The sequence below is a fragment of the Sturnira hondurensis genome, unplaced genomic scaffold, assembly GCF_014824575.4.
Source record: "Sturnira hondurensis isolate 20B ecotype Veracruz unplaced genomic scaffold, ASM1482457v3 Scaffold0018877, whole genome shotgun sequence".
Classification (NCBI taxonomy): domain Eukaryota; kingdom Metazoa; phylum Chordata; class Mammalia; order Chiroptera; family Phyllostomidae; genus Sturnira; species Sturnira hondurensis.
Genome location: NW_028091508.1, coordinates 994,018 through 1,019,266, shown reverse-complemented (window position 1 = coordinate 1,019,266; position 25,249 = coordinate 994,018). Strand labels below are relative to the sequence as shown.

At 49.3% G+C, this 25,249-nt stretch overlaps 2 protein-coding genes across 5 annotated transcripts in view; one reads left to right on the top strand and one right to left on the bottom strand.

Annotated features, from left to right (window-relative positions):
• The window catches only part of SCNN1B (sodium channel epithelial 1 subunit beta), a 57,007-nt gene extending 45,748 nt beyond the window's left edge, over positions 1-11,259 (top strand). For all 4 annotated transcript variants that reach the window (XM_037070646.1, XM_037070644.1, XM_037070645.1 and 1 more), the window contains 9 exons: positions 2,311-2,414; positions 4,258-4,421; positions 4,746-4,853; positions 6,432-6,549; positions 7,636-7,711; positions 7,805-7,862; positions 8,507-8,568; positions 10,021-10,096; positions 10,334-11,259. In XM_037070646.1, the coding sequence (XP_036926541.1) occupies positions 2,311-2,414; positions 4,258-4,421; positions 4,746-4,853; positions 6,432-6,549; positions 7,636-7,711; positions 7,805-7,862; positions 8,507-8,568; positions 10,021-10,096; positions 10,334-10,714 (1,147 nt within the window). In that variant the 3' untranslated portion in view covers positions 10,715-11,259. The remainder of the gene's footprint in view (positions 1-2,310; positions 2,415-4,257; positions 4,422-4,745; positions 4,854-6,431; positions 6,550-7,635; positions 7,712-7,804; positions 7,863-8,506; positions 8,569-10,020; positions 10,097-10,333) is intronic.
• Positions 11,260-14,291: 3,032 nt separating this feature from the next.
• COG7 (component of oligomeric golgi complex 7) overlaps positions 14,292-25,249 on the bottom strand; it is a 78,209-nt gene continuing 67,251 nt past the window's right edge. The window contains exons 15-17 of the mRNA XM_037070607.1: positions 24,568-24,682; positions 18,937-19,080; positions 14,292-14,587 (exon numbers count right to left, since the gene is read on the bottom strand). Of these exons, the coding sequence (XP_036926502.1) occupies positions 14,421-14,587; positions 18,937-19,080; positions 24,568-24,682 (426 nt within the window). The 3' untranslated portion in view covers positions 14,292-14,420. The remainder of the gene's footprint in view (positions 14,588-18,936; positions 19,081-24,567; positions 24,683-25,249) is intronic.

Sequence of the window (25,249 nt, the reverse complement as noted above, 5' to 3'; positions counted from 1 at the left end):
TGAGATTTGCTTCAAAATAATATGAAAAGGAGAGTGAAGGGCAAGTAGAGATGGAACGTTACTGGCCGGGGGTGGCAACTGCTGAAGCTTGTGGTGGGCTTTGTCTCTGCACTTTTAAATGTTTGAAATGTTCCATATCAAAAAAAATTTTTTTTGCCCTGGCTGGTGTAGCTCAGTGGATTGAGCACGAGCCTGCAAACCAAACAACCTCGGTTCGATTCCCAGTCAGGGCACATGCCTGGGTTGCAGGCCAGTTCCCAGCAGGGGACGCATGAGAGGCAACCGTACATCGATATTTCTCTCCCTCTCTCCTTCCCTTCCCCTCTAAAGATAAATAAATAAGATCTCAAAACAATTTTTTTAACGAAACTCTTAGGAACTACATTACACTGTCTCTATTTATGTGAGCGCCTTTATGGAAACATTTCTTATTGTTGGATTATTTCCTTAGGAAACATTCCCATGACATGAGATAGGACCCCATAGAGGGTCGTTTTCAAGCCTCATTTCACCCTTTCCTCAGCCTCTGCTTAGACACTCTCCTGACGCACAGTCCCTCTCTGGCCCTCCACCCAGTCCACTGCCCTCTTTATCTGGCTTCCCAAGGTCATCCAATCCACCTCTCTGGACTCCGTCAGAGAGAGTGGCTTAAAACAACAGAAACATGTTTCTTCACAGAGGAGGCCGGGAGTCCTTCCTGGGCTGTGGCTGCATCACTCCGGCCTCTGCCTCGTCTTCACGTGGCCTTCTCTGCATCAGTGTCTTCTCCTCACCTGGCTCTTGTAAGGACCGTTGTGACTGGATTTTGGGGCCACCTGGGTACTCCAGGCTGATCTCATCTCAAGATTCTTAATTACATCCGCAAAGACTCTTTTTCTAAATAAGTTCACATTCACAGGTCCCTGGCTTTAGGACGTGAACATATCTTTTGTGGGCCACAGCTTAACCTACTAAATGGCTTACCAGACACTGTCGATGAGACAGATGAAAATGTCACCAGATGGGGACCTGGCCTGGAGAGGGTCTGTCTCCAGCTGGTCACTAGAGTACAGTTTCTTGACTTGGTGCAGGAAAGATTTCATGAGTCCGGGTGATTTTAGAATATGTTTATTAAACCGGGGACAGTGAAACAAAGGAATGCCTTAGGGTAGAAGAAGAAACAGGGAAGAGCCAAGGTGGGGCTGCTTTGACTGTTTAGAAATGTATAGAAAAGAACTGAGCCCAGACAGGGCTGCTGTCAGCTCACTGGGAAGTCAAAGGGAAAAGCAGGCCTCCCCGGCTGGTGTGGGTTGAGCACCAGCCTGCAAACCAAAGTATTGCCAGTTTATTCCCAGTCAGGGCATGTACCTGGGTTCTGGTCCAGGTCCCAAGTAGGGGGCATGTGAGGGGCAACCGCTCATTGATGTTTCGCTCCTTCTCTTTCTCCTTCCTTTCCTCTCTGTCTAAAAATAAATAAATAAAATCTTTTTTTAAAAGGGGGGGTCCTTGAAGACAATCAGGGGTTAATTTCGAATGAGCTGCCACTGCCCACTGATCTCCCAGTTGCAAGTCTCCCAGGGACCCTTAGAGTTCCGGAGAAAGAGAGCAGATATACAAGGCATGGGTGTGCCCTAACCAGAGCACTGGGAGTCTTTCGTCTTGAATCTTTTTATCTTTTCTTTCTTTGGCTGGCAGGAATCCCTAGAGGAGGCCTCAGGGGAGGGTCTTAACAGAATATTCATTCAGGTGTGCCCTTCAATATGTTGATTAACCAAAATGTGCATAGAGAGGGGTCAGGGTTATTTTCTGGTTAGTTTCATTTTCAAAGAACATCATCAAAGAGGCACTGAGGCCAAGTCTGCCCCTGACAGTCTGGAATGTGCAAACCATGTGCTCCTGAGTGTCCTTGCTTAGGGAGATAAAACCATGTGATTCACTAGCTGGCTGTAAATTGCTCAAATGCTTTGGCCTTGTTTAATTATCTTATCTCAGTTTCCCTTATTCCACTTGTCAGGGAATTTCCCCAGCTTCTTAACTATGCTGCTTCAAAAACATGAAAGAAACTTCTTTTTTGTAATTCCTGGGTGACCAACCCCAGAAAGACTCCCTTCTCCCCTCCTTCCCAGGGAGACTGGGAATCTCTGGCTTGTGCTCAGATACAGGGGTTGGACAGATGACCTGTTGCTCACCTGTCCCTTTCTGGGCCCCTCTGAGCAGTCAGCGAAGGGCAGAGAGCAGCTGTCCTCCCCATGAGCCCTGGACAGCACCCAGTCGGGGATGGGGCACTGGCCAGGTTGGGCCCTGCCCTCCAGCTGCTGGTATTTCTTTCAGAAACTTCACCTCCCTCTTCCACCCTGATTATGGCAACTGTTACATATTCAACTGGGGCATGGCAGAGAGAGCACTCCCTTCTGCCAACCCTGGAGTTGAGTTCGGTAAGTCTTGGTTCCTCCTGGGGCCAGAACCTTGAGGCTTTACCCACCCCACCATGTGGGGCTCAAAGACTAAATTACCATCAAGAGTGAAAGGGCAGGATCTGGGCTAGATAGACGCAGCATAAGGAAGAGTGGCCATGGGAAGCCTGTCCTGTGTGTGGGGAGGCTGGCCCAGGGGTCTTCTCAGCCATTTTCTTATCTCACGCCTGTAAATGCCGGGGGAGCAACCATGTTTCTATTTTGCTAATGAGTACAATGAGGATTCAGAGCAGTAGAACATAGTGGTTAGGGCTCAAGTTCCTATGTATGATGAAATCCCAGCTACACCATTCATTCGCTCAGTGAGTGATCCTGAGTTCAAGACCTAACTTCTCAGAGCCTTGGTTTCCCCACTTGAAGGCGGTCTACAATAGCATCGCTTACAGTTCATGCCTCACTGAGTCACCGAGACATAAGGCAGGTGAACTGCTTCCACAGTGCCCTGCAAGCAGTAATGTTCAGTCTGTGCCAGATCCTTAGGAATTTTAGTAACTGGCCCAAGACCACCCAGTTAACACATGGCAGCCCTGACTCAGCCTCATCCCTATGCCATTCTTAGAGCAAATCACACAAACCAAGAAAGAACAAAGGAGCAGGTGGGTGTGAGGAGGTGGGAGGTGGTCAGTGACAGAGGCTGCTGCGTTGGCCTGTCTCAGGGACAAGCTGGTAAACTTAGGATGGCTGTGCCTTTCCGGCTATGAGGACAGGTGAGAGAGCAAAGCCTTCCTCCCCTCTCGGGTTCTGACCCCCCCAGCCAGCCACCAAGAAGTGAGTTGTCATTCAGTAGCCATCAGGGCTGCTGGTCAAGGGGGCAGAGTGGGCTGACTGCCCTTCCACCAGCCCTGGGCCCCTAAATGCACTGCGTACCAGAGAGGAGCCTATCAATGCCCCTACAGGGGAAGCAGATTAGAACCATCTGCCTGTATCAGGACATCAGCAACCCCACTTCCTCACTGGATGACCTCAGACAGGTCTCTTTACCTCTCTGCCTTGGTTACCTCATCTGTAAAATGGGGGTGATAACAGTACCTACCTCATATGCACCTTCTGAGCACCAGTGAAATTGCATATTTTAAAAATCACTTAGTACAGCACTCAGCATGTAGCAAATGCTCAATGAACACCAGACTTATTGTCCTAAGCACCTAGCATAGATAGTCCTGTGGTGTACAGAGAACATCAGGTCTGGTCTCTGCCCTCGAGAATGGAACAGTTGAGTGCGGAAGAAAGAAAGATACGAAAGGAAGAATCACAAGAGGCAGGTTGTGCCTAGAACCTGAGGCAGGTTCTAGGAAGGAAAGTTCCAGAGCTGGGAGAGGATATAACAAAGATCTTGAGACCTAATTTAGGTAGTCAGGGAAGGCTTCTGGAGGAAGTGACGGAGATCACTCTTCTTCTGGGCAGAGATCTGTAGGAAGAGCAGGATTTTCTAGGTGAAAGGTGAGTGTGGGAAGTGCATTCCTGAAGGCCTAGCATCAGGAAGGAGCACAGGATCTAAGGAGGATTGAATGGAGAGAATGAGGACCTGTGCAAGGCAAGGCAGGGCCACATAGTGTATGCCTCTCAATCTACCTGATGTGTGGGCTGGGGAAGCAAGAGGAGCCCAGGGCAGAAGTGATGGTGGCTTGGACTAGGATGGAGCCTTAGAGAAGACAAGGAGTCCAATTTTCACAAAGTGGAGCCAGCTTCCTGGGCAGGCCCTGGAGGTCCCCCTGGATGGAGGGGGTGTGGACAAGGGGGTGGTGGGTCTCCCTTCAGCTTTGGAGAGTGAGTTCAGGGAGCCCTTGGTCCCCCTTCCCCACAGGCCTGAAGTTGATCTTGGACATAGGCCAGGAAGACTACGTGCCCTTCCTCACGTCCACAGCCGGGGTCCGGCTGCTACTCCATGAGCAGAGGTCGTACCCCTTCGTCAAAGACGAGGGCATCTATGCCATGTCAGGGACGGAGACGTCCATCGGGGTGCTGGTGGTACGGTTACAGTCCCAGGGAAGCCCGAGGGGGGTGAGGGTGGAAGCTGACCCGCCTAGTGCCACCGTCCCCTGGCCCGAGAGGAGAGGGTCGGGCCTCTTTATACCCTGGCCTTCCCTCACGGCCCACTCCCATCCTGCCCTCCGGCTGCACTCCAACCATGGCAGCCACACTCGGGGAAGACGAGCACCCCAATGCCTGCTGGGACCTACTGCTCCCCATCCCCTTTCAGAGCTCCTAGAGCCACATTCCCAGTGGGAGGCAGGGGTAGAGCAGCTTCCCAGGGCTAACCAGGGGCCCCACAAGCGTGCTGTCTGGATGCAGGACAAGCTGGAGCGCAAGGGTGAGCCCTACAGCCAGTGCACTGTGAATGGTTCTGACGTCCCCGTCCACAACCTCTACAGGGACCACAACACCACCTACTCCATCCAGGTAGGAAGACAGTGCAGGCCTTTTGCCCCTGGCGCCCTGTCCACGTCAACGGCTCCAGGCTTCAATCTCTGGGACAGCTGGTCCTGGCAAGGCTGTTTACCTGAGAAGCCAGTTTACTGGAGAATTCCCTTCCTTGTATCCGGCCACAAACCTCTTTGCTGCAGCCATAGGCTTCTCTCTGGTCTTGATCTCCAGAGTCAGACCAGGAGGCATGTCCCCAGACCCAGTCTCAGTGAAGGGGACAGACTGAATCTTTGCAAAGGTGACAAAAGTAACCACTTGCTGACACTTCCTCTCCCAGCCCAGTCTGCCTTGGCAGATGTAGGAACTGAGACACAAGAGGGCAGCCCAGTGCCCACCCCCGTGTCTGAGTGCTGCAAGCATAGGGGGTCCTCCCTTTTGCCTTAGTCACAGGAAACTGACCCTCCCCTGGGCCCACCTGCCTGCCCACCCCATCCAGCTGACTCCATTCACCCCACACTCTGCTTGGCTGGTTTGGTCACCCCTTCTGGAGGGACAGTGTGGGGAGGTAGGGAAAAAGCAGGAGGGCACGGAGGCACTGGGCCCAGCCCTCAAGACCCCGTTCCAGAAAAACCTCTTGCTTCTTTCAGTGCAACAGCCACTCTGGCCAGAGACCTTGGCAAAGACCCAGGCCCTGGTCATGTCCTCTGTCCACCCAGCCCTGCCCTACCCCAGCCTCAGTTATGGGGCTGGAGAGAATACCTGCTTCCCAGTTGAGACAAGAGGTCTGGAAGTACCTAATATGCTTGCCCAAACTCTGAGCTCCTCGTCAACCCCACATGCCTCCTCCTCAGCTCTGTCCCTCCCAGGCTTGCGTGTCCTCTGTCTGCCACCCCATTTCCTGCTGCAGACAAAGCGCTTAGAGAGACCAAGCCCAGCCTTCCGGAACCCAGCCAACAGGGCAACTACCGACCTGTTCACCTATGAGTAAACTGAGGCCCCAAGGTTAATGACTCGCTGCAGCACACATAGTAGATCTCTGAGTGGACCAAAACCAGGTTGGAGTGACCTGAAAACCCGGTGTGAATAGAGATTCATCGGCTTCATCCCGAGGGGGCTGAGCCCACTCTTCTCCCACGCCCCTCTCGTAGAGGACACGCTGCAGCTGTCACCCTCTTTGGTCATCACTGGGCTTTCAGAGATCAGCCTCTTCTTGCAGTCCCTGAGTGGGTCCCTCCAGGAAGAAGGCACTTGGAGCCAGCCTGCCTGTCTCCCTCAGAGCTGGCCTTCTGGGCCTTTCTGTGTAAAGGGCTTGAAACAAGAGTGATTTATCCCAGCACTAGCTTTAGCTGCAACAAGCCACCCCTTCCCAAGTCATCTGCGGGGCCCCAGTGCCAAACAGGGCGAGCTGGCCTGAATCCCTCTACAAGGGTCAGGTAGAGGGAAGGACAGGAGGTGCAGCTCAGCAACCTCAGCACCACGTCTCAAAGGGAAGGTCACCTCTTCTGGCTCCCCCAGCTCCCTGGGTCCAGGCACTAAGTTCCCTGGGCCCATTGCCCTGTGATTGGGGAAGGGCATCACTGGTCATGTGTGTGGTCTCCCTGCCCTCTGTTCCAGGCCTGTATTCGCTCATGCTTCCAAGAACACATGATCCATAACTGTAGCTGTGGCCACTACCTATATCCACTGCCCTATGGAGAGAAATACTGCAACAACCAGGAGTTCCCTGACTGGGGTGAGTGGGACCAGCCATTGGCACCCTAGCCAGCTGGCCACTATCCACCAAGGCTCTGCCTGCCAGGGAGAGGCATGGTTGCATGGCCTCAATAGGGCCCAGGGGTGTACCCAGGCTTGCTCAGCCATATGCACAGTCTACCGCCCCTCCCTCCCAGGTACCCTTTTCAGGAGAGCCCAGCTCCCCACCACACCTCGACTCCATGACTTACACACTTGAACTATGTCTGTGTGGGGATGATCCTGCCTGTGTGCCACATGAACACCCTCACTTGTGTGGGCCTGGGAATGCAACTCTGGTGACGGCACATGTGCACACATTTGTGTTTTCCCACGTATGCACGTGTGAAAGGGCATCATTTGTGTTTGTGTCTTGATGCGCAGCCACACTCAGGACTGCGGTGCCAGTGAGCTGGTGTTTGTGCACTAGCCTGTGCTTCCAGCGTCTGTATTTGCGCCCACTGCTTTGTGTGTACATTTGAGTGTGCGTGCACGTGCAAGGCCATGTGTGTCAGCCTGAGCACTGTGTCCATGTCTGTGTGGGCTCACCTGGCCTCTCTGTGGAGTGCTGGGGCGAGGGGACAAGGAAGCGGCCTCCAAGGTCTTGAAACCTGAAGTCACAGAAGGAAGAGGAGCCACTCCTGTGAGCAGGGCTCACACTGAGCTGGAGTCCTAATGGCCCAGAGTCCAAACGCCCAAGGATGTTGGGGGCAGCAGAGAGAGTCCCACCGCCTCTTAAAACCAACAAAATGTGGGAACAAGAAAACTGTATCTCTTGTTATCACTCACCCCTTCAACACAACCCTGTCACCCTGGTCCCCAATAAGAATGAGGATGAAGAGCAGAGGGAAGCTGCCTTGATCCTGTTGAGCTGAGTATGGATGTTTGGGGAGAGGATCCCCCAGGCCAGGCTGGGCCAAAATGGCTAGATGAGGGCAGAGGGATGGATGGTTCTCCATGATGGGACTTCAGATTGAGACAACTCCCCCCCCCAATCACAGACCTTAGGTGGCCCAGGGCCAGGAGGGCAGAGGGTAGCCAGAGGTTCAAAGGTTCAAATCCTCTGTCCCATCCCTCTCCTGCTCAGTCTATTGCTACTCAGAGCTGCGCAGGAGCTTGGGCCAGAGGGAGACCTGCATCAAGATGTGCAAGGAGTCCTGCAAGTAAGTGTGGCATGGATGTGGCAGAGTCCATGGGGCAGGGCGGTGTGGACACGACGGGGCAGGACAGCCACGGGGCTGCCTTCTCTCTTCCAGTGACACCCAGTATAAGATGACCATCTCCATGGCCGACTGGCCTTCTGAGGCCTCTGAGGTGAGGTGGTGGCGTGGCCAAGCTCCTGGCCACCCACCCTTGGGCTGAGGCCTGGTCTGCAGGCTGCTTGGGACTTTGGAGAGGGTGCTCCTTCCTGCCCCTTCTCCCCCCCTTTCCTTCCACCCCAAGCCACTACGCCGGGAACACAGCAGTGAACCAGACAGACATAGTCCTTTGTCCTTACAGTGCTTACATTCCAGTCAGAGAGACAGCATACAGAAACAAGATCATGTCAGAGTATGATGACGATTGTGTAGGAAGTAAACCAGATGATGAGAGAGTAACTGGGGGAAGGACTCCCTAACACTGTGACACTTCAGCTGACATCAGAGGATAGAGCAGAGCCAGCCCTGGGCAGGGTTGGGGAGGAGGGCCCAGGCAGCACTAGGGTGGGAGGTGGGAAAGAGAAACCAGAGGTTGGTTGAGCCCTGAGGGAAGAGTCTGGAGACCTGAGTGCCTTCTCCCCATAAGAGCAGCCACTTTGTACGCTATTACCTTCTTTCTCCTTCATATCTGAACACATGGTCCCCAGGGGGCTCCAGGAAGCTATAGGCCTGTAGTCTGTCACCTAAAGGGAGCAGAGCCCATGGTTGCGAGGGAATACTGCAGGCGCCATTTTTTTCAGCTGCCTTCTTGGTTCGCAGGACTGGATTTTCCATGTCCTGTCTCAGGAGCGGGACCAAAGCACCAATATCACCGTAAGCAGGTAAGCCTAGAGTAGGGGCAGGGCTGGGGAAGGCAGGAAAGGGCAGGAACAAGAGCTTTGGGAGAGGAGTTTGGACACAGTGCAGCTCCTCAGACACTTTCTCACACTGGTCAGATCCAGGAACAAGCCTGGAAGAGGAAGCACTGGTGGTGAAAGACAAGCAGCCAAGGAGACTCAGAGTCTACTGCTCCCTAAGGGAGAGCCTGTTCTCCATCCGTCACCTGTTCACACATACACCCACACACCCATCCATCCACCCATCCATCCACCCATCCATCCTTCCAATCTTCTTTCTATCTACCAATCTGTCCATCCATTCATTCACCATGTATCTTTCCAATCTCCCATCCATGTATCCCTCCATTATCCCCCCTTCCATCATTCCACTCATCCATCCAACCACCCGTCCTCCATCCATTCAACACAAACATACACTGAGCATGAACAAAGACACAAGGTCCACACTGTCAGGAAAGTCTAGGAGACAGAGATACGATCAGAGTTTATGGTTGTAAGAGTTTGTAGCAGACCCACCCTGTGGAAACATAGCAGATGGTGGAAGGAGCCACCATCTGCCTAAGACATTAAGGGTGGTCTGTATAGGGAGGTGGCACTTGAGCCATCTCTCCAAGGAGTAAGAATTGTTCAAAAAATAAAAAAGAGGAGGTAAAAATGTCCAGGCAGAAACTCAGACATGAGAGAGCTTAGCCTTTCTGAGGACCAGCGGATATAAGAGGGACACCCACTTGGCCATTCTTTTCTCTGCCCCAGGTTTCCTGANTATGGTTGTAAGAGTTTGTAGCAGACCCACCCTGTGGAAACATAGCAGATGGTGGAAGGAGCCACCATCTGCCTAAGACATTAAGGGTGGTCTGTATAGGGAGGTGGCACTTGAGCCATCTCTCCAAGGAGTAAGAATTGTTCAAAAAAAAAAAAAAAAGAGGAGGTAAAAATGTCCAGGCAGAAACTCAGACATGAGAGAGCTTAGCCTTTCTGAGGACCAGCAGATATAAGAGGGACACGCACTTGGCCATTCTTTTCTCTGCCTCAGGTTTCCAGACAGAGAAGGAAGCTTAGGACTCTATGCAGTCCTATGGGCTGGGCCACTTTGAGGGTGAGAGAGGGGAGCTCTCAGGGGCTGTCTCTGGCCAGAGTATCCCTTAGGAAGCTGGTTCAGAAAGGGGCCCACAGGATAGGTGCTAGGCAGAGATGCTCTTTGTGGCTCAAAGCACACAGCAACCAGGAAGGCAAGCACTGGTTGCTCTTGTTTGGACCTCACCACTCATGGGGGTGGGCCTGAGGTCTCTTCTGCCTGAGAAACCTGAGCAGAGGAGGGCTGGGGAAGCCCCTTGGCTGCCTTTTCTCTGTGTGTGTGTGTGTGTGTGTGTGTGTGTGTGTCTGTCTGTCTGTCTGTCTCGGGGAAACAGCACCAGTTCTTGCTGCCTCCTGCAGGAAGGGAATTGTGAAGCTCAACATCTTCTTCCAAGAATTCAACTATCGTACCATTGAGGAGTCGGCAGCTAATAATGTGAGTTTGGGGGTTCCTGACAGCTCTGCTCTGCACCCTGAGGGGCAGGAGGACACCAGCCCCATAGACAAATTAGGAAGGTCTCTAAGACAAACTATTTCCCTGGGCTGAGATGGTTACCCTTCCCCTTCCCAGTCCACAGTACACCTCACAGGAAGCCAGGAGGCTGGGCTTCAGGCAGCAGCTTGTAGCCTGACCCCTGCCTCTGCCAGGGCCTTAGCCCCCTGCTCTCCACAGATTGTCTGGCTGCTCTCAAATCTGGGTGGCCAGTTTGGCTTCTGGATGGGAGGCTCAGTGCTGTGCCTCATCGAGTTTGCGGAGATCATCATCGACTTTGTTTGGATCACTGTCATCAAGCTGGTGGCCTTCTCCAAGAGCCTGCGGCAGAGGCAGGCCCAGGTTCGCTACGCTGGCCCACCGCCCACCGTGGCTGAGCTGGTAGAGGCTCACACCAACTTCGCCTTCCAGTCTGACACAGTCAACCACAGCCCCAACCCCGGGGCCTACCCCAGTGAGCAGACCCTGCCCATCCCAGGCACCCCACCCCCCAACTATGACTCCCTACGTCTGCAGCCACTGGACATCATGGAGTCCGACAGTGAGGATGATGCCATCTAGACCCTGTCCCTGCCCACCCTGGGCAGCCCAAGAGCTCAGACCTGAGAAGCAAAGCCAGTGCCCACGGCCTCCCTTTACTGCATCCTCTCCAAAGGGCTGGGATGATAGATGTCCCAGTCCAGAGTCCATGCCTCTCTACAGAGAGGTCAGTAGCTCCTAGCCAGTCCCAGACTAAGGGCTCCATAGGGTTGTGGTGCTTGTATGAATATGGGGACTGTGTTCACATTTGATTTCTGCCCATTCCTAACCCAACCTGAGCCTTGGCCTGGGACATGTCCAGCCAGGCCCCAGAGACCCAAGAACACCCTTTCTTTGGGGCAGGCCACTTCCCTCAGTGCCAGTCACCATCTCTTGCAGAGACGAACAATCGGGCACACCGTGCTTGTCAGTCCCCAGACCTGTGTGGCCTTTTCCTTCCCGGCCTCGACTGGCCTCTACGGATGGGACTGGTGAGGGCAGTGGCTATGCTGAGCAGGAAGAGCATTAGGTGGGGGTGGGGGGCTGCTAGGTGGCATGTGTTTTATTCTAGAAAATAAAAGGAGAAAACCCTGAGTTGAGCTTTGTTCTTCGTCTGTTGGGGCAGCCACAACGCCCTGACGCATCTCTGGAGCAGAAGGACATCCATGTTGCCTTGAGAGCTAGGCCAGGCCAAGGAAAGGCCTCAAGCAGGTAAGTAACATTTAAAGTCCCTTTCCAGCTGTCCCCACAGCAGTGGCTTTATGACTTTCTTAATGCCACCCAACTTACTTGTTTGGGCTATGAAGACAGAGAGTGAGGAAGGCAGAGAGGAGAGGAAGAATCCTCAGGCTAGCTGCTGATTCAGCAGCTCACAAGACATCTTGGTCTCTCTCTGCTTTCCCAGGTAGGCTGTCCCCACACTGCAGCTGAGGTCAATTCCAAACTCAGCAAACACAGCTGGGAGAACTCCCCTCTTCCCCAACTGTGAGCGCAAGTTCCCAGGTAGACTCTCATTGGCCAGTGATTGGATCATATGCCTGCCTCTGAACCAGTCAGTGTGGCCAGCTGGCCCCCAGTGGAATCACATGGTTCCAGGTGGCGGGGCCATGGCTCCCAAGGGTGCTGGATAAAATAAGGTCACAACGTTAAATGTGAACTTCAGATAAACAACAAATTCATTCTTGTTGAAATATGTCCATGTAATAGTTGGCATATATTATACAAATAACTCTCTAGTTTTTCTGAAATTCAAGTTTAACTGAGCATCCTGTATTTTTTATTGCTAATTATGGCAACCTCTGTGGCTACCACAGAGGTCAGGGAGCTGTTATCGAAGGAGAGTGGGTCAGCAGAAGCAGACAGCTGGCTGCTGCAAGGCCTGTCTGTCGCCTGCTGGTCCCAGTGGTGAAGGAGCCCTGGCTTTAGAGCCTGGTGTTAACGGCCCAGCCCTGCTGCTGGTCTATGACACCTGGAGAAAGCAAACAAGCTGGATTCCAATTAGGTGTACCCAAAGTGGGGAGATGCACTGTCCCCACTCTCCCCACCCTGGGACCCATCAGAGCCTTTCAGGGCTCAAAAATTAAACTGCCCAGAAAATCTTAATTCTCACCTCCACCACAAAGAAAAGGTAGGTTGAATGTACTCTATGCTGTTGTCCCCTGCCATATCCCAATGGCTTTTCTAGTAACCCTGTGAGTTAGGGACCACTAGGCTGCTGTCCTTCAGATTAGAAGATGAGGCTCAGCAATGTGCCTTTGCTAAGGCTGGGAGGTGGCAAAGCTGGGACTCCAAGCCCAGTGGCTCTCATAGACACTGGCACAGAGATCACCACAGGTTCCCGCGTTAGGACAGCATGTTGCACCTCCAGGTTTCTGGCCCTCCCTTCTCCAAGGCAGGAGCCAGGCTCGAGCCCTGCCGGGCACAGTCTGGGGTGCACCACAAGAGAAAACAAAATACTTTTCTTGGTGAGGGGTCATAGCAGATGCTGTTCCAGAGCCAGCAAAACTGGTCCCGAGGTTGTAAGAACAGAATGTGCCAAGAACCCTTGGGCAGCCCAGTGAGACACTATCCTGGCTCCCTGGTAGGGCTGGTCCCTGAGAGGCCCTGGGCTGGGTGGTGCCCCTTCAGAGGCACAAGCAAGATGTCCCAGCTGGGATTACGTGTTTTGCTGTGTGCCTCCCACCCAGAGGTCAGGAGCACAGGTGTGTCACCAGGCTCACTCTGACCCTAGACCTGCCATGTGGTAGTTGAGTGACTGCAGGCAAGCTCCCTAAACTTCTCCAAACCTCAGTTCCTTTTTGTGTAGAATGGGCACCATGTTTCCTGCCTCCAAGGCTGTTGGAGGGCACAGGTTAGAGAAGGAAAGGTAAATAGTCCTGGGAACACAGCACACATCCAGTTCCAACAAGGTGCCCTGCAAGACACCACTGCCCTCCCCTCTCCCTTGCTAACAAAACTGCCTCTTCAGAGCTGTAATAGCCCAGCCCAGGCAAGAAATCCTGAGTGGTCTAAGCCAGAGTTTTCCTACTGGAGGTGATTTTTTCCCCTTGGGCAATGTCTACAGACTTGTTGACTGTCACAACTAGGGAAATACCTCCAGCAGCTGGTGAGTGGAAGCCAGGGATGCTGTAAACATCCACTGTGCGCAGGATGGGCCCCATGACAAAGAGCTGTCCAGCCCAAACATTGCTGGTGCTGAAAACCCCGGGGGAGGCTGTCCTGTCCCCACCTTCCCAACCTCCCCTGCAGTTGAGTGGATGCCTGGTGAGCAGGAAAATGGCCAAGGAAGCCTGGGAGAAAGTCAGCGGGCTTCTGGGAAGGCCTCTGCCTCTATGGCGGCAGGGACAGAACTGCTCGGCTGTGCTCTGGTGGTTGCAGGAACTGCTCTTCACGAAAGGTCCCAGTCACAGTGAGGCTGGTACTGGTCTTCCAGACACTGAATCAGTGCCCAAGGCTGCCACCATTTGATATCTTGTCACTGAGAAAAATCAACTATTTGTTTCAGTTACTCAAACTACATTACTCCATTAGTTGTAGCCAAGTACACTCTTAACAGATACAGAAGCTACTGGCAAAAAAGACAGATTCCACACCATCTGTGAGCTTTAAAAAAGGAAAAAGCAAAGTCCTCACACTCACAATGGCCTATAGGACCCTCTGTGACCAGCACCTCTTCCTCTCTGACCCCACTTCACTTCCGGCTTCCCCTGCTGGCTGCAGATGTGCCCCAGGCCAAGTCTGCACTGTTCCCACTACCTGAACATTCCTGCTGTCGCTATTCTTCACAGCAATTCTTATCCTTTAGGTCTCGGGGTTGCCCACCCATCTCACCCCAGGCTGCCTTCCACCCTGATGCCCTTATTCCCTGACATCTCAACTTATCTTTGCTGGTTTACCTGCTGATTCTCCCTCCTTCTCTTTCTCTGACAGTGTACCCAGTGTACCCAGTGCAAAGAGCACGGTGCATGGCAAGAACCCAACCATTTACTAAGGAAAGAGGAAAGAAAACAAAGTTCTTGCATTTCACTGTATTTATTAATCCCTTTTCAAGAATGCATCATTTAAAAAGGTCATTTGAAAATTCTTCTCAAATAATATACCTCTAATTTACAATTTTTTTAAAAAATCATGAATGAAAGTCTTTAAAACCAATTCTGCCCAATCCTGGGCAGTTTTAGAGCAAAGCCATTCTGGAGAGCTGCCACAATCCCAGAGCCCCAGCCGGCCCACCTCTCAGCCAGGTATGGGGTCAGTAGTCCACACTCCGCATGGCAGCCACTGTGGTGGCGAGGCGCCGGGGCAGTCCTTTGCTAACCTGTCTGTAGTCCTCAGGCTTGGTCTTCAGGAGTGTCCCAATGTTCTGGAGGGCACAGGAGGGCTGTAGGCCCAGGGCATCCATCACGTTTATCAGGTAGTCTGTAGAGTAGGGGACAGAGACTCAGCACCAGGCAGTACAGGACCCATAGGTCTCTAAGTAAGAAACAGGGATGCTACCCCAAGCTCCAAATGCTGGGTGTGCCTGTTCTGCCCTCAGGAGGAGGCCTTTACTCTGAGGTTTTTTCCAAGAGGGTCAGACCTGACTGTGAGTTAGGCCCCAGCCCAGGAATTCCAATTTAGTAAAGGACCAGCAACATCCAGAAGCTCCTACTAGGGATTCCTGGGTTCCTGGTCCTGCTCCCCAGTGGCCTGCACTGACCCCTGGGGTTCTTGAGACACATGAGCTCATCACAGCAGTTACCAGTCTTCCCAGCAGAACCTCCACCATGAAGACAAGGACAGTGCTGGGAGTGGTAGCCTAACACAGCACAGGTTTCCACACTTCCCAGATGGCCCACTGGGGTACTAGTTAACAGATTACTGAGCCCACCCCAGACCACATCGGTGAGATTCTCTATGAGACAGTCCAAGAACTCTAAGTAACAGGCAAGTTGGACAACATTAGCAGAGTAACAGAGACCTTGGTAAAGTCCCTCAGCCTCTCTGTATCCCTACTCCCACCTGCTGGTGCAGCTAATACCACCACACTGCGTGTTAAGACAAAAGCCATGAAGGCACTAGATGTGCTGTAGGTGGTGGATAAATGGGTGCTGCCTTTCCTTCCTCCTTCCTGGGTGGGGACAAACCTAAGAGACCATTCCACATAAATTCCTGCTCAAAAGGCCTGGAAGACAGCAGCACCCAGAAGGTCCCTCCTTCCTTTCCAATTACGGCCCAGATTAATCTCTTCTCCCAGGCAGACTGGAATGCCAGCCATGTCCTGCATCTTCCCTGTGTCTTCTTCTGAGGCCCAACTCAGGGGAAGTTGCTTCCCAGAAAGGGTGCTACCATCATCAGTCAGGCACCTGTCTCCTACACAAGCTTATGCATAGAACTGAGCCCCATTCACCTGCAAGCTAGGAACTGCAAAGTAGAAGCCCACGGCCCAACACGACATTTTTTTTATTGTTGTTCAAGTACAGTTGTCTCCATTTTCCCACCACTCCCCCACCCCAGCCACTCCCATCTCCTACCCTCAATCCTACCTCCCTCTGGTTTTGTCCACATGTCCTTTACAGTTGTTCCTGAAACCCCTCCCCTCCCCACATTATTCCCTCCCACCTCCTTTCTGGTTACTGTCAGATTGTTCTTAACTTCATTGTTTCTGGTTCTATTTTGCTTGCTTGTTTTGTTGATTAGGTTCCACTTACAGGTGAGATCATATGGTATTTGTCCCTCACCATCTGGCTTATTTCACTTAGCATATGTTCTCCATATCTATCTATGCTGTCACAAAGGGTAGGAGTTTCTTTCTTTCTCCTGTGTAGTATTCCACTGTGTATATGTACCACAGTTTGGTGATCCATTCACTTACTGATGAGCACTTAGGTTGCTTCCAGCACTTGGCTATTGTAAATTGTGCTGCTATGAACACTGAGGTGCATAGGTTCTTCTGGATGGGTGTTTCAGGGTTCTTAGCATATAATCCTAGCAGTGGAATTGCTGGGTCAAAAGGTAGATCCATTCTTAGTCTTCTGAGGAAATTCCATACTCTTTCCCAAAGTGGCTGTACCAGTCTGCATTCCCATTAACAATGCACTAGGGTTCCCTTTTCTCAACAACCTCTCCAACACTTGTTGATTTGTTTATGACGACCATTCTCAGTGGTGTGAAGTGGTATCTCATTGTGGTTTTTAATTTGCATCTCTCTGATGGCTAGTGATGCTGAGCATCTTTTCATATATCTCTGGATCCTCTGTATATCCTCCTTGGAGAAGTATCTGTTCAAATCCTTTGCCCATTTTTCAGCTGGGTTTTTTGTCTTCCTAGAGTGGAGCTGTCTGAGTTCTTTATATATATTGGAGATCAAACCCTTGTCCAAGGTATCACTGGCAAATGTTTTCCCATATAGTTGGTTTTCTTTCCATTTTAATGCTCTTTTCTTTAGCCATGCAGAAGCTATTTATTTTGATGAGATCTCATTTATTCTTTCCTTTATGCCCCTTGCTCTAGGGGACATATCAATAAAAATATCATTGCGTGAAGTATCTGAGATTTTCTTGCCTACGGGACTTTTATGGTATCACAACTTAACTTTTAAGTCTTTTATCCACCTTGAATTTTTGTGTATGGTGTAAGTTGGTGGCTGAATTTTTTTTGCATGCAGCTGTCCACCTCTCCCAACACCATTTGTTAAAGAGGCAATTTTTACTCCATTTTATGCTTCTGCCCCCTTGTCAAATACTACTGACCATAGACTTGGGTTTATTTTGGGGCTCTTTATTATGTTCCACTGGTCCATGTGTCTGTTCTTATGCCAGTATCATGCTGTTTTGATTAGAGCGGCCTTGTCATACAGCTTAATATCATGTATTATGATCTCTCCTACTTTGTTCTTCTTTCTCCAAATTGCTGTGGCTATTTGGAGTCATTTATGGTTCCAGACAAAATTTTGAAATGTTTGTTCTATATCTGTAAAATATGTCACTGGTACTTTAATAGGGATTGCATTGAATCTGTAAGTTGCTTTGGGTAGTATGGACACTTTGATGATGTTAATTCTTCCAGTCCATGAACATGGTACATGCTTCCATTTGTGTCTTCCTTAATTTCTCTCACCAGTGTTGTAAAGTTGAGTATAGGTCTTTTACTTCCTCAGTTAGGTTTATTCCTAGGTACTTTACTTTTCTTGTTGCTGTATCAAATGGGATTTTTTCCCCTGATTTCTGTTTCTGATATTTCATTGTTGGTGTACAAAAATGCCTTTGACTTCTGAATATTGACTTTGTATTCCACTGTTTTGCCAAATTCACTTACTAGGTCAAGTAGTTTTTTCCACCATGACATTTTTTTGTTAGGGTAGCAGAATGGTTTGAGGCTACTATTAACATTGAATTTGAACATCTTTAAGGGGCCATGTATTGACACAAGACCTCACCCATCTCTATCATCCCACAGCTTGAGCTTCACACCTTGGCCCTTTCTTCCCAGCCTCTAAGCACAAGCACACTTCCCACAGTACAAATGCAGTAGCACAGAAACCATCTACACTCCATTTCCTAGCACTGTGGCTAGAACATAGCAGATGCTCAGTCAACACTTAATGAGGAACAGATGGGTCAGGAGGAAGCTTAACAGGGAGGGAGAAATGGTGTGGACAACTGATACCTAGGGGCAACCCCACATCTGACTTGGGGCTCACTAGTTCTGGCCAGTTTTCTGTTCAGTGCTCCTGCTATACTGACAGGGAACACCAAGGAGCACTGGAATCCCCTTAACTCTCTTCTCTGAACACGTGCCCAGTGAAATGATACAAGGCTGCTATCCTTCTGTGTCTGCTGAGGCTCACTACCAAGTATACACCACTCAGGGGACCAGAGAGGCTGAGTTCCAGGCCTAGCTCCACCACTAACTGCTCTGGGGCCAAGAGGAAAGGTTCTCATTTCTGTTTCTTCTTCAGCAAAACAAGAGGCTTGGCTTAGCCCTGTGGTCATCCAGATCAGAGCTCTGTTGGGTCCCCAAAGAGCTGACCTTTAAGGCCCCTGACACCCTCTCCCATGAGCACCTGAAGAGCTGCCACAGGCAAGTCAGTGGAATGATACCATGAGACTGAGGACACTTCCAGCTCCCTGCCAATAGCACCCCAGCCTCAGAGCACCACCTCCACTGATGAGTGCCAGCAGGAGCAGGTGGGCCTATGTCTCTCTGACCTGGGAAGCAGGTGGGCATTCTAGGACTCCAGGTGGCCTCATTACATAACTGCTTTATGCCCCCACTTCTTATCAGCATGATGGATACAAGGGCAGCAACCTCACAGGAGAGTTTGAAGATTGCATAAGGCACAGGGTATAAGTGCTTGGCTTGGCACCTGGCATGCCTGATGCATAGAAAGAACTTAACCAATATTAGTGTGGGAGACTGTTATATAAATGGAGCACACCAGGCCAGGTGAGGCAGCATAACACAAGTCTGCATTGATCATTCAACCCAACTCACTGAAATTTCCCTTAATGTTTTCACCCTCAACAGCCTGTCAGAATGCCCTGACACACTTTCCAAAATACAGATGTCTGGGTTTCAAACCCAGAAACTGGGTTTCAACCCAGTTTCATAAGTCAGAAACTCTGGGGGCCAGGCCTGGAGAATCATCTGCATTTTTAACAAGCTTCAGAGCCCCTTCTGAAGCTGATATAAAGAGGTGACCTGAGAGGAGACTTCCAGAGGGGAGGGTATTGGCAGTCGCCATGGGCCAGAGCTATTCCAACTAGCGCCTGCCCCAGGGGACCCACCAATGTCGGTGGCCAGCTGCTTGGTGGAGTGCGGGGTAAGCTCAGGGATCTGCAGGATCACATCACAGTAGGTCTGCATCGTGGCTCTGGCGATCGAGCCCAGCCAGTTGTCAGCCATATTATCCAGTTCAGACAATTCATCCCCTGTAAAGGGAGAGACGGTTACCAAAACACAGAACCTGCTCAGGAAAACCCATCAGCAACAGCTTTCACAAAGCCCCTCTGGGTGAGCTGGTGCTCACCCAGCTCACAGCAGGTGCTATACACACAGATGTGCCAAGGCACTTACTAGTCTCTATGGGAGACACAGGGAACAGAACAGTTACCACTCAGGCCAACAGGTACGGACTAAGGACAACAAGGACTCAGAAATGGAATCCCCCGCTGGGTTTGGGACTCCCCTGGGTGCTGGTGCTGGGTGACCCTGCCCTTTCATGCCCTGTCTGGCCCAGGGGGAAAGGCTCTCAACAGAGCTACATCAGCCATGTAGCAAGGTGCACTCAGAGACTACCAGAGCCCCATACCAGGAGCAAGTGTTGGTGCTGCACTTGGACAAATGGGTTGTTGGCCAAATGTACATGAAGAAAAAGAGTATCTGAGCAGAGAGCACAAGAATTGTTTTAAACAGTGCCCTCAATGCACAGAGCATATGTGAGATGACCCCGTTTATAAAGAGAAAGGCACATGGGACAGTAGTCCCTCATATGTCACCTTCACCAGCTCAGAGCAACAGACAGAGATAAACAGAAAAATTATTTTCACTTGAAGAAAGTCCTTCTGAGTGGCTGAAGTATGAGCATGTGGGAGTGCACAGGACATAAGGGAGAAGATGAGGCCACAAGCACTTACTAGGCATACGAAGAAGGGTCCCAAATGTCAGGCAAGACATAAGTTTGGATTTTTCCCTCTAGGTTCTAAGGGCTACCAAGGTTTTCAAGCAGGCAAGACTCATGAGTCAGCGGATGAGAACAAGAACCAGGAAATGGGCCCTAACCTGTGTGGCTCAGTTGGTTAAGCACTGTCCCATAAAGAGAAAGGTTGCTGGTTCGATTCCCGACAGGGCACATGCCTGGGTTGTGGCCTGGTCTCCAGTTGGGGGTGCAAAAGAGGCAACTGACAGATGTTTCTCTCCCTCTCTTTCTCCCTCCCTTCCCCTATTTCTAAAAATAAATAAAGTAAAATATATACTTTTTTAAGGCCAGGGAGGAAAAAGAACCAGGAAATGGAAGCAAAACAGAAAACGCAGGAGAGAAAAGAAATGTCAAGAAGGGTGTTAAAAGGACAAGGAGAGCCCTGGCTGGTGTGGCTCAGTGGACTGAGTGCAGGCCTGGGAACCAAACAACCACGGTTCGATTCCCAGTCAGGGCACATGCCTGGGTTGCAGGACAATTCCCAGCAGGGGACACACAAGAGGCAACCATACATTGATATTTCTCTCCCTCTCTCTTTCCCTTCTCCTCTAAAGATAAATAAATAAAATATTTTTTTTTAAAAAGGCCAAGGAGATAGAATGCTTGGCTCAACACTTGTGTCTTTGCATGGGACTTTGGGAATGGTCCAGCCACAATGCTTTCTGGGCAGCTTGTACCTGAGCAGCAATCCCAGCAGGCTGGTTCTCGCTGAGGGCCACGTACAGCAGAAGCTCCTTGGAAAGAACGCACCTGCCTGTGAGGTGACCCACCTGGAGCCTGATCACCCAGATCATAACCCAGGCCCAGGAGAACAGGAGATCCTCCACAGAGCCCAGCCCCACACCAGGCAGCACATTCATCCTCAATCCCAAATCACAAGTCCAGGGCAGCATCTGCACCTTTGTAGGAGTCCAGCCCCACTATGGCCCATGTGTGGAAGTGCATGAGGGAAGAGGGTGTGCAGAGGAGAGAGGCAAAGGCCAGTCCGCACACTCGCCTCCAGAACTCACTGTTCACATGCGACCCTCCCAAACACCACTTCAGGATTCCCAAAGTTTAATCTCCTCATGGGAAAAACACTCACAAAGACTTAAAACTCCCTTCTACTTATCACACTGTTTAGAAAAAACTGTTTATCTACGTCAAAAAGTTCCCGCTGGCTGTTCACCATCTGGCTATGAAAACTTGCATTGTTAAAATACTGGAAATCCTGAGATTATATATGCATATTCACTGTGTGATTCTTTTCTCTGCGGTTGGAAATCTTCATAAGAAAATGGAGAGAGACTGACAGTGACCAGAGGGGAGAGGGGAGGGAATTTCAGGGGAAATAAGGGAGGGATTTAGAGGAACCTATATAAAGGATACATGGACAACAACTGAGAGGGGTGGAAATGGGAGGGAGGGGGGAGGATGGGGGGGTGGGATGGGATGGGAGTAATAGATAGAAAACTGTACTTGAAAAATAATTAAATTTAAAAAAAGAAAAAAAAAAGAAAATGGAGAGAGAGAAAATAAACAAGGATGTAAATATACAGATTGGCTTCTTATGGTGGTGATGCTTTCAACAGTTGTTACAATTTTACTTTATAGCTGGAGTTTATGACCAACCCAGTGCCTCTCTTACAATAAACGAATAATAAACGTTTCCTAACTGAATGAATGACCAAATGAAAACTGTTACATGCTCATTAATCTACGCATATTTTTTTGCAAGGGAGAGTGAGATGTTATGAGCTTCTGAGTCTGAGGCAACACATGATTAGACAGCACCACATCTTCTTGCTGAAAAATCTGAACCTAAATTTAATCCTTGCAATAAGAGGCACATAAATGAAATATTTATAGGTAAAATAGGGTGACATCTGGGATTTGATTTAAATACTCTAGTGAAGAATGTGATGGGAATATATGAAACCAGAAGCCATTCTTGAAGCAGATGATGAGTGTCTGGGGTTTCACACTATTTCCACTACATGTGTGTGCACACTGGTGCACACATATGTGTGTGAAAATATCTATGAAAAAACTTTTTGAACTTAAGAAGTTTAGACTTCTGGCCATGATGGAGGTGTAGGCAAATACGCTTTGCTTCCTCGCACAACCAAAAAAAAGGACAACAAATTTAAAAACAGAAAATAACCAGAACTGCTAGAAAACTGAACTATATGGAAGCCCCACAACCAAAAAGTTAAAGAAGAAACATTCATCCAGACCTGTAGGAGAGGTGGAGATAGGGTGGAGAGGATGCAAAGCAAGGGGGTGGCTGGAGGACTGAGCAGTCCACATTCACATAAGGATAAGCCAGGAGGAACAACTGGGGAGTAAGACAGACCAAGCAACCCAGGGTTCCAGTGCTAGGAAACTAAAGCCTCAACCTCTGACTAAAAAAAAACCTGTGGGGGCTGAGGGAGCAGGAGAAATTCTCAGCCTCATAGGAGAGTTCAATGGAGAGACCCACAGGGTCCTAGAATGTACACCCACCCACCCACCCAGGATTCAGCACCAGAAGGGCCCAATTTGCTTGGGGGTAGTGGGGGAAGTGACCGAAAGCGGGGCGAGAGCCCTGCAAGTGGCATTGTTGCCTCTCTGACTGCTCCCTCACATAGAGCATTACAACTCAGCAAAGGGGGTGGCCCCCACCCTGGAAAATACCTAAGGCTCTGCCCCTTACAATGTAATAGGTGTGCCAAGACAAAGAAATATGGCCCAAATGAAAGAACAGATCAAAACTACAGAAAAAGAACTAACCAGCAAAGAAATAGCCAATATATCAGATGCAGAGTTCAAAACACTGGTAATCGGGATGCTCACAGAAATGGTTAAGTATGGTCGCAAAATAGAGGAAGAAGTGAAGCCCATGCAAAGTGAAATAAAGGAAAATATATAGGGAATCAATAGTGAAGAGAAAGAAACTGAGACTCAAATCAACAATTTGGAGCACAAGGAAGAAATAAACATTTAACTGCAACATAATGAAGAAACAAGAATTTTTAAAAATGAGGAGAGGTATAGGAACCTCTGGGAAAACTAAACTTTCTGACATCTGAATCCTAGGGCTTCCAGGAGGAAAAGAACAAGATCAAGAAGTTAAAAACTTATTTGAAAAAATAATGAAGGAAAACTCCCCCAATCTGGCAAAGGAAATAGGCTTCCAGGTAGTCCAGGAAGCTCAGAGTTCCAAAGAAACTGGACCCAAGGAGGAGCACACCAAGGCACATCATCATTAACTTACCCAAGATTAAAGATAAGTAGAGAATCTTAAAAGCAGCAAGAGAAAAGGAGACAGTTACCTACAAAGGAGTGCCCAAAAGACTATAAGCTGATTTCTCAAATGAAACCTTACAGGAAAGAAGGGGCATGAAAGAAATATTCGAAGTCATGAAAGGAAAGGACCTACATCCAAGATTACTCTATGCAGCAAAGCTATCATTTAGAATGGAAGGACAGATAAAGTGCTTCCCACATAAGGTCAAGTTAAAGGAATTCATCATCACCAAGCCCTAATTATATGAAATGTTAAAAGGACTTATCTAAGAAAAAGAAGAAATATAGATAGTAAAATGACAGCAAACTCATAATCATTAACAACCACACCTAAAACAAAAACAAAAGCAAACTAAGCAAACAACTAGAACAGGAACAGAATCAGAGAAATAGAGATCACATGGAGGGTTATCAGTGGGGAAGGGGAGGGAGGGAAAGGGAGAAAGTACAGGGAATAAGAAGTATAATTGGTGGGTATAAAATAGACAGATGGAGGTTAAGCACAGTATAGAAAACAGAGAAGCTACTGAGAAACCAAAGAACTTATATGTACGACCTATGGACACAAACTGAGGGGGATGGGGGAATGCTGGAGGGTGTGTGTGTACAGGGTAGAGAGATTATAGGGGAGAAAAAAATGGGACAGCTGTAATAGCGTAATCAATAAAAGAGGGGAGAGGGGAGGGAATCACAGAGGAAAAGGGGAGGGACTCACATGAACAAGTATAAAGGACACATGGACAATAACTAAGGTGGGGGGCGGAGGTGCGGAGCACTGGGGGGGGCAGGGCTGGGAATACAGGAAAGAAAACTGTACTTGAACAAGAGTTAAATAAATTAAAATATATATATAATTTAAAAAGTAAATAAATACAAACCAAAAAGAAAAAGTTTAGTGTACTATATTTTTTACATACAATAGAGAAATATATTCTTATAAAGCATTTCAGACAATAAAGAAATACAGAGTAAAAAGTAAGCATCCTTCACACCTTTCCTCCCACTCCTCCCACTGATACCAGCATCTATGCTTGAGACCTGTTTTCCAGGTTTCTCCATGCCTATGTATATGTGGAAATACACAGAGTTGGATTTTTTCAAAAACATAAGGGATATTACATGTATTATTTTGTATACCCCAATTTCTTCAGTCACTATTTTATTTTTTTAATTTTATTTATTTATTTTTAGAGAGAGGAGAAAGGTGGGAGAAACAGAGGGAGAGACACATGATGTGTGAGAGAGAAACACTGATTGGTTGCCTCTCTCATTCCCCTACTGGGGACCTAGCCCGAAACCCAATTCTCTGAGCCACACCCGCCAGAGCATCAGTGACTACTATACACTTAGCTGTGGGACTTTGGAGAGCTATGTGCAATGGGGGACAGGGTACTAAAGTGAGCATGTATCACACCTTGAAGCCACTACTCCCCTTCCAGCAGGTCACGCTCACCTTGCTCAGGAGGAAATGGCAGCTTTCCTGCACGCAATGCCAGCTCTAAGGCAGAGTCCTCCTGAGTCACAAATGGCTCTAGGTTCAGGGGAAGGGACATGATATACTGCCCGATCTGAAACAGAAGCAAGCATTTCAGTCTGACACTGATGCACACAGATAATTTCATGAAATATAACCAGTACTTGTGTGGTGGCAAATGACAAAAAAATTGCTACACCAGGGGCAGCCCCATGTCTGAGCTTTCCAGTGTGTGCTAATACTGGTTATGGCAACACCTTAAATAAATACTCAGTGGTGGTTCCCATGTAGAGCACAGACTCATCCTTCTCACTGATGGCCTCAATATCTTTGGCAGGCATTCAACACCAGGTCTACCTCAAATGAGGTAATGGATATCAAAATACTTTGTACAATTTACAGAACTTGTGTTAACTGTAAGTTATCATTGTTCACAGACCAAAACACCAATAAGAAGTTAAAGTCCACAAGTACATGGCCAAGCAAATACTGTCTTTTGGATCTGAATCTTGGTCTCTCCTTTCTGATGATTTAAACAAGCAAAGGGAGAAATTTTGTTAGAAAAAAACCCACTTGTAATTATATAATTTGGAGGAAAACTATATTGTTTTCATAATATAAACTCTAGGAAATAAACACAACACTTGCTTGGCCAGTGAGA